Source organism: Camarhynchus parvulus, chromosome Z (genome assembly GCF_901933205.1).
Source record: "Camarhynchus parvulus chromosome Z, STF_HiC, whole genome shotgun sequence".
Classification (NCBI taxonomy): Eukaryota; Metazoa; Chordata; class Aves; order Passeriformes; family Thraupidae; genus Camarhynchus; species Camarhynchus parvulus.
Genome location: NC_044601.1, coordinates 45,085,644 through 45,093,449, shown reverse-complemented (window position 1 = coordinate 45,093,449; position 7,806 = coordinate 45,085,644). Strand labels below are relative to the sequence as shown.

The following is a 7,806-nucleotide window of genomic DNA, read 5'->3' as shown; positions in this document are numbered from 1 at the left end:
CCGGGGCGCCTGCGGAGCCGCCCGCCGGCACAGCACCTCCGCGGCCGCGGCTGCTCCCGGGCGGCCCGGCGCCCTCTGGCGCTACCGGCGCGGCGGGACAGCCGGGCCAGCCCCGCTCCGGCCCGCGGGGGAGCGCCTCGGCCGCGCTCCGGCCCGGACGCGGCCCCGGGGCAGGGGGCTCGGTCTCCCCGCGGGATGGAGGCCGCAGCACCCTCCCCGCGGGGAGGGGCCCCGTGCTGAGGGCTCGCCGTGTGCGTCACTAGGGCTCTCTGGAGACGAACGAGCCCTACTTACAGGTTTGGTTTTTTGTTTTTTTTTTTTTTTTTCCCGAGACCCAGATTTCCTAAATCCCGATTCAGTTTAAAAATAGCTCTCAGAAGGATTTCAGCGCCCCCGCCCGTGCGTGCTCTGCGCTGGGGAACGTCCCTGGCGCGGGAGCATCGGCGCTGGGCACGGCAGCAGCCGGGGAAACTCGGCTGCGGGGGGAAGGTGCTGCTAAAGCACCGCGCCCCAAACCCTCCTGCTGGACCCCCGCACTGACCGCAGATACCGCAGCGCCCGTGTGAAACAGCAGACTTCCGATTTAATCCGAGAAGAAATTCGCACGCTGCACCATGTGGCATTCAAAGTCTGGAAATAGCTCCTCGATCTTAGAGAAGCTCTGTGCAGAGTTTTTACTGAAATTAATAGATCATGCTCAGTTTCATATCAATAGACATGCCTCTACTGATTTCATACATTAACTAGTTTATGATCAAAATCTTATAAATAGCATTATATTAGGAAAAATCCCAAGAGCCCACGCAGGGTTACATAGCTGAAAGTACAGACAAGATTCTATCACTATGACTAGAATGCAAGACACCTTAAACTATTAAATCCCCAATATTCTGCAGGTCTGCAATGTGGGAGAATGCAATTTTGCTTAAAGAGCACAATCTTAAATTAAAAAAAGATTGAGCAAAATCTCAAATACAGTCTTCCAGGTGTTTTCTGAAGTTACATCAGTATAATCTAGAAGGGCTCTGACAGCTGACCTTGGTTGAAGGCCAAAAAGATTTGTTCTTTCACTCATCATGGCACAGAAAGAATTCTTAATGCTAAGAAGTGAGTTCATGTGATGGTTATATATCACAGTAAAAACAAACAAACAAACAAAACCTCCAAAATACAAAGAAACAAAGAAAACACACATACAGAGCAACCCCCCACAAACTCTGAGGTTAAAAAGACTTAAAAAATAAAAAAAAGATGAAAGTTGAAGATGGAAAGAAGAGAAGCAGGAGGAACAGCAGCAGGAAAAATATCTGTGGTGTCTGACTGAAGGAATTTTCTTGGGGTGGGGGAGGGTGACCAGGCAGAAATGTTGACCCTAGTCTTGCAATTGGATCCATCAAGCCTGACCTCTGTGCAACTGCAGTGCCTGCTGGGTTCAGCACAACTATGTGCTAAGTTCAGGGCTCTGTACATGTGGAACTACCTGGGGATTTGGGACCATCCAGTTTCCTGCTGTGGAGGGAGGATGAATTCACCTCTGTGTAAATTCCAGAAAAGAAGTAAGACACTTCCGTGAGAGAAACTTGCATTTATTTTTAGATTCTCTGTTCTCTCACTCACTCCCATAGAGATCACAGTATGTGTCCCCTTCTCCAACTACACGTGCCTCCCCTTCTCCAACTACCGGCTAACACCAGGCCATCACTGCTGAAAAAGTGTGTTCCAGACTTGTCTAATGAGAAAAACTTCACACAAAGTTTGCAGTCACTGATCAGTAGCTGCTGCTGTCGTTGCTAATCCAGCTTTGAGTCTGTTTAAATGTTGCATCCCAAATATGATCTCTGTCAGTGTCCTGTCCATCACCATGGAGCACAGCGGTTGTCTTGTGTCCCTCCCATGCTTTATTTCTTGGCGACCTCTAAGTGTACAGGACAGGGGGCGTGCACCTGCAGGTCCAGGCAGCTGGACAATGTTCTGAATGCACATCTCCATCCAGAGCTATGTCTCCTGATTGCTAGAGCAGCTGCACAGAAACTCTGAGACTTTCAGCCAGCTGTCAGGTACATCAGGTTGGTGTGCAACTGTCTGTGCTCAAATGCCAAGCTTCTCCAGCTCCCAGGAATGAGCTCAGTCACAGGTGGATGAAATCTGGCAAGAGCCAAGACAGCTGCATCGACAAGTAAGAGAAAGTTGGTGCATTCCATAATGGATGCCTGCTTTTAGCTGTGCTGTGTCAGGAGACTGACCCGCAGGTACACCAGCAGTGCATTGCTTGGTTACCTGGGACAGTGACCATTGCCCTCCAGTGCGTTTTGTGTGGTGCTCACTCCAGCAGGTGAGAGCTGAGATCAGCTTTTGCTTTGAGGGAGATAAGCAAACCTAATGGGATCATCATAGGGAAATACTGGCTTGTTGCACTTCTTGGCACATTCAAAAGCAGAGCTTTAAATATATGTGGAAAAACAAAATAAAAATGTAGGGACTTGTAGCATTGTCATCGCTCTGAGGTTTAAAAAGCTCTTGAGCAAAGCCTCTTTGGATCTTCATTCTGGATTGCAAAATTTTAGAGCTAATACACTTTATCTTTTGTTAAATACAGCTGTAAATATATTTCACAGAATCACAGAATATTGTTAATTGAAAGGGACCTACAAGGATCATCAAGTCCAAATCTTAAGTGAATGGCCCATACAGGGATCAAACCCACAGTCTGGGTGTTCAGCAACGCCATTCTCTAACCAAATGAGCTTATCTCAAATTGTTGTGGATTCAATGCATGGAACCAAGCTGAACTTGAGCAAGAAAGTTTACTACAGGCCACAGTTGCCTAGATACTCTGGAGGCAACCTGCAGCCTGGGTTGTGTGCCTAAGATCAGATTCAAGTAAGAAGGGACCTCCGAGGTGTTTCACCACAGCCCTCCCACAGAGTGGGGTGCAGCAACTGTGATTGTCAAAGTCCTTAACAGTGGCAGGATCACACATCTTCGTCGAGGCTTCAGAAAGATGCCATTTTTTTTAGTGACACTAACTTCATAGTTATTAGGACTCCTGGTGGGAGACTGTGCTTTGCCTCCCATCAGGTTGGGAAGGGGACTGAATTTGATACATGCAGGATGTCTTAGATATCTTATGTAAAAGGTGTCATAAGTCACTATTTGTTTCCTCTGTTCTGAGATGCTGTGGTTCAAGCAGGATGCTCCAAAAAAAATGCCTACAGGACTGGGCTGTGCAATAGGACTGGTTGTCCAGGTAAAGCAAGCTGAGAAACTCTAATCTGTAGACTGGACTTATTAATGAGTAAGGTCTTCTAAAGAATCAAACAAAATTAAGACATAAAATGGACTTTCATGGATCAGACACTTGAGAACTTTTGAAGTTTCCCAAGCAATCAAGAATGAAAATACCTCAAGAAAAAATCAAGTATTTTCTAAAGATGCTGAATGTCCAGGAGCAATCATGATCTTCCACAAACATCTTACGCAGTCACAGCTCTCCCTGGTTTCATCAAGTCTGAAAATCAAGCTTCTTGTTGGGGAATCCTAATATGGATTTGGATCCTTGAGTTTAATAGCTTTGCTATTAATAGTTTAGCCACTGAATAATTAATAGCTCTGCTATTAAGCTGCACTGCAAAGGGCTAACAAATTTTGACAGAGAAAAAGGAAGGGGTCAGTTAAATATCTTCAGTGATACTGTGTATGAATATCAAGAACTTGTTCACACTATCTTATCACACAAGTGTTTAATAAAAAGATTTTCTGGGATTTTTGCTAGCATCTCTTAGGATTGTTGTCTCTTGTCCATGATGATTTTATGAAGAAAAAGGGTATATTTCCTCATAACGTGGAGGTGACAAGTTATTACGGGCATAGTCTTCCAGCAGTCCTTCTGGTTCATCAGAACTGTCTTCTGACCTGAAAAGAGGAAGAGGAGAAGATACAAAAAGAATTTACCAGACCATTCACGTAATTTCAGTGTTTCATCCTCCCAGCCTTATCTGGGAAAAGTACTCCCCAGCTTATGGAGAAAATGCTGTGAGATGAAGTTTTACTGAGATTCAGCTGTTTGCTGTGGTTTTTTCATGAAGTTTAGAAGTGTCAGGAGGTGACCTTTGTCTCCACCCTGCCTATGCCTGTCACTCATATTTGCGGAGAACAATAGGTTAGTCAGCACTTTTTTAAAAAGACTGTGATAAATGAACTAACAGTGACTTGTGTTGCACAAAGGATATAATTATGAGTAATTCCTATAATTGGAATATTTTTCCTTGGAGGAAAGAACTATATAAAATAATTTTGTGTACAATTTGAGCAGCTCCATACTGCTGTGCAACATGACCAATATTGTTTATGCCTCAAAACTAGGAAAAAAGGAGGGGGGAGGTTGTTACAGTGGGACAGCAGCATGTTGTGACCAGGTGTATTTAGGAGGGAGAGCATCTGGTACCAGACTGATTCTTGCATTGTTGCAGAAATGCTGTTTGTGTGCTGACTCATGTGTTGTGATTGCATTTGAGCGGAAGCCTCTGGCTCTACATGATGCCTTTTCCGGGTCTTAAAAATGGAGAGCCAGACACAGTTACGGGACAAGGGGTTTTACCTCAGTATTTAGTAAAGATCCTTATGGTGCACCACTTCACCAAGGTGGGATGTGCTGCAATGCACCCCCACAATAGATGGTGTATACAATTTATAGACCTTGAAAATCAGCATATCTAACAGGGGTGCCCCAATGGGAGGCCTGGATGGATGGTGTGATATTCCCCTATCTGTGGAATTCCCCCTGCATGGGCTGAATCTCTGGTTTACAGGATGTGTTCTAGAGAGGACCTTGGTTTCCCAAGACAGTGGAGGGTTTTCTGGCCTCCTGCCACAAGGCCTTTAGGATGTTTGGTCTCCTGGCCTAACAGAATACTCGGGCTATGCTAAGTTATCAGACTTAAGGAATTACAAGCATGCATGCTAAGAATACTGAGGATATATAAAAGTTCTATATATATATATATAAACGTATATCTTTATATATATATACGGTATATTAAAAAAAAGGCAAAAAATCATCTTGGTATCATACACATAATAACCAAAAGGTGGCAAGATAAACATAAGAAAACCTCCATAAACAGGAGCACATATATCTTAAAAAGTAACAAGAGGTTTAGTTTACTGAAAACCAAAAGGCATTTATAAGTGAATTTAAATTGTATAAAAGCACTTTGCAGGAAAAGTATGTTTCGTCACTCAAGAAAAATTCCTAACAAAGACAAAAAAAAGTCTGAGAAGGATAATATCCTGGACCAGCTGCAGTTTCTTACAAAAACCACACATTGTACTTAAAATATTCAGAAGCCTGTGTTCAAACACACTAAGGCATTTCAGAAGATGTACCTCTGACTCCTGGAATTCTCTGCAGGATAAGCAGTGTAGCTCTCATCTCCAGTAAAAGCCAGGTTGTCCAGGGCGTAGGCAGGGCAGAAGTGAGGAGAGCCCGTGGCGAGAAGTGGCGAGGTGCTGGGGGGAGCAGCAGCGCAGCAGCTGAGCCCTGGGTGAAGGTGGCCGGGACTGACGGCAGCACCTTCCTGGGACGGGTACGGCGGAGGGATGTACTGTACCACTGTGGCACCGTGGAAAGTTATAGGCTGGTTAATGCCAGTGAAGACAAAGGACTGTCCGCTTGCAGCCTGGTCAAGTTCCGACGTATTTTCCTCTCTTTCTTTACAAGGCTTGCACGTAAGCATGTTAAATTTACAAACAGCAATCAGAATAAAAGTCACCCCGACAGACAGCAGAATAGGCCCTAGTAACTGAGTCCACTCCAGGTGAGTAATGCCATCGTATTTTATCCATCCCATCACAGTGAAAGTGATCCCCACCAGTCCCAAAAACACACCTGAAAAGAGCAGAGTGGTGCCAGCTTTATCCCCATCTGACACCAGGGCATCAGATCTGTTTGGCTGACAAGGAGTGACAGAAAAAACATTCAAGGAGAAATCTTCTACACTGTTGTTGTTTTGCTCCATTACTGACTATAACGTATCCTCTCCTTCAAGAGAAAGGGGGCTTGTAAAGGACTTGGCAGAGCATTTAAAGTCGAAGGTTTCAGGTTAGTTATACAAGAACTTTGTGTGTGTATGGTTAACAGAGTCCATCACGTGAAAGAATAAACTTTGCTTGAAAGAACAAAGGTCTGGGAAGTGAAGCCTGAAGCCATCACTAAAGATTTCTTGAATTACCACCATCACTTCCGAAATGGATTCACCCCTGCATGACTGCCTCCTTGTGTTTCTTCTTTAATTTAGCACCCATGATACTGCGCTCATTCTGGATAGCAGAAAAAGCAAGCTGAAGCTATTGCAGCTTTTCCTTGGCCCCAGCTAGCTGATGCGTCCAACATACGGACAGCATATGTTTAGTCAACAGCAGCAAGAGATCCTTGCTCTTCACTTCCTGCTCAATTTTCTGCAGGAAAATTCCTCATGGCCATTGCTAGGACTGCTTTTCCATGCTCTGAAGCGTGACATTTATAGTCATGCCTGGACCTCTGTTGCAGCTCATTTTGCAGCTCATGGTTTAAAAAAAATATAAAAGTACACTTTCTGATAATTTTCTGGGGCAACCAGTAGGTGAGCAGGAGGGTAAGTGGCAACAGGATGGTGAGTGCTGAGAAGCCTGGGAGAACTGTTGGCTGTGGGAGAAACATTATTTCAAGGCAGCCAAAGCTTTCCAGCTGGTTGAAGTAATAAAATTACCCTATAATTTCCCCTTAATTTGGGACATATTTTGTTGTAGGTTTTAAGGTTTATAGAGAATAATGCCCAAATACCCTGAATAGCACATCACTGCAGGAAAGAGAAAGCACCTCCTGTAACGCTAAACTTGACAGAGTGAGGAATCTTATCCTGTACTCACAGATATCTAGGATACTTCATATCACAATGAATTGTTCTGCTGAACTCATGTCGCATATATTAAACAGACTATTGAATTTTGAAATTTTCTGTTTCCTAACAGTTTCAGACTAAAGCAATTGCTATTGAAAGGTTCTGGTAGAATGTCTTTGTATAATTCCTTAAGGAGGAAAAATCTCCAACTACTCTGCCTGTTTTGACTAGCATCGCAGGATACTACACACAGGACACTGATTACTGCTCAGGCAGTAGAACATATAATGCTATTTCCTGCTACCAGCAGCTCTGGGGAAGCAAGCTAATCCTGAGATTTGTAAAATTAAAAATAACTCTAGAACTAGAAAATTTATCTTTAAGATTGCTTCTTCAAAGTCAGTAAAAGTGCCTTTAGTCTACTGTGCATTCACATCACACTGCATGACAACAGTTCTTTCCTGGAAAGCGCTATTCACCAAATTTGGCACCTTTAAACTGATGCTGAATGCAATTGCAGATGTATTTCTCATTTTTTAGTGCATATACCTTGAGGAATATTAGTGTTGGATTCCTTAAAAAAAAAAAAAAAGCTGTGAAGCTTCCAAATGCAGCATTAATAAGTTACCCCTGTTACCCAGGGTGTCAACAAATTTTCTGACAAATACACTCAAGATTAGCCTTTCCCACAACACTAAGTCTGGTCAGGATTCTCTGCACCTCTTGAGCAAAGAGATCAGTCTTGCAATGCAGTGGTTTTGTATGATGACAACAAAACTAGACAGTGCTGAAATACTAGATAAACTGTCCTTGCACTGGCAATTATAGCCAAAGTCTACATCACCTTTAACCTTATATTTGTTAAACTTAATGGAATGAACTGTTACTGCTCTTTACAAGTCAGGTTTTTCCATACTATGAATCATCC

At 43.6% G+C, this 7,806-nt stretch overlaps 1 protein-coding gene across 1 annotated transcript; it reads right to left on the bottom strand.

Annotated features, from left to right (window-relative positions):
• Nucleotides 1-3,809: 3,809 nt before the first annotated feature.
• On the bottom strand, nt 3,810-6,081 carry TMEM174 (transmembrane protein 174). The gene is made up of 2 exons (XM_030969345.1): nt 5,386-6,081; nt 3,810-3,912 (listed from the first exon to the last, which is right to left on the bottom strand). Exons 1-2 carry the CDS (start codon nt 6,015-6,017, stop codon nt 3,810-3,812), a joined length of 735 nt encoding a protein of 244 aa, XP_030825205.1. The 5' UTR covers nt 6,018-6,081.
• Nucleotides 6,082-7,806: the final 1,725 nt, after the last annotated feature.

Bases quoted from the DNA above. Each gene is read 5' to 3' on its own strand.
- TMEM174 (XM_030969345.1), bottom strand. From the start codon at position 6,017: ATGGAGCAAAACAACAACAGTGTAGAAGATTTCTCCTTGAATGTTTTT. The intron at 3,913-5,385 runs GTACATCTTCTG...TCCTCTTTTCAG, and splicing joins GAGAATTCCAGGAGTCAGAG to GTCAGAAGACAGTTCTGATG.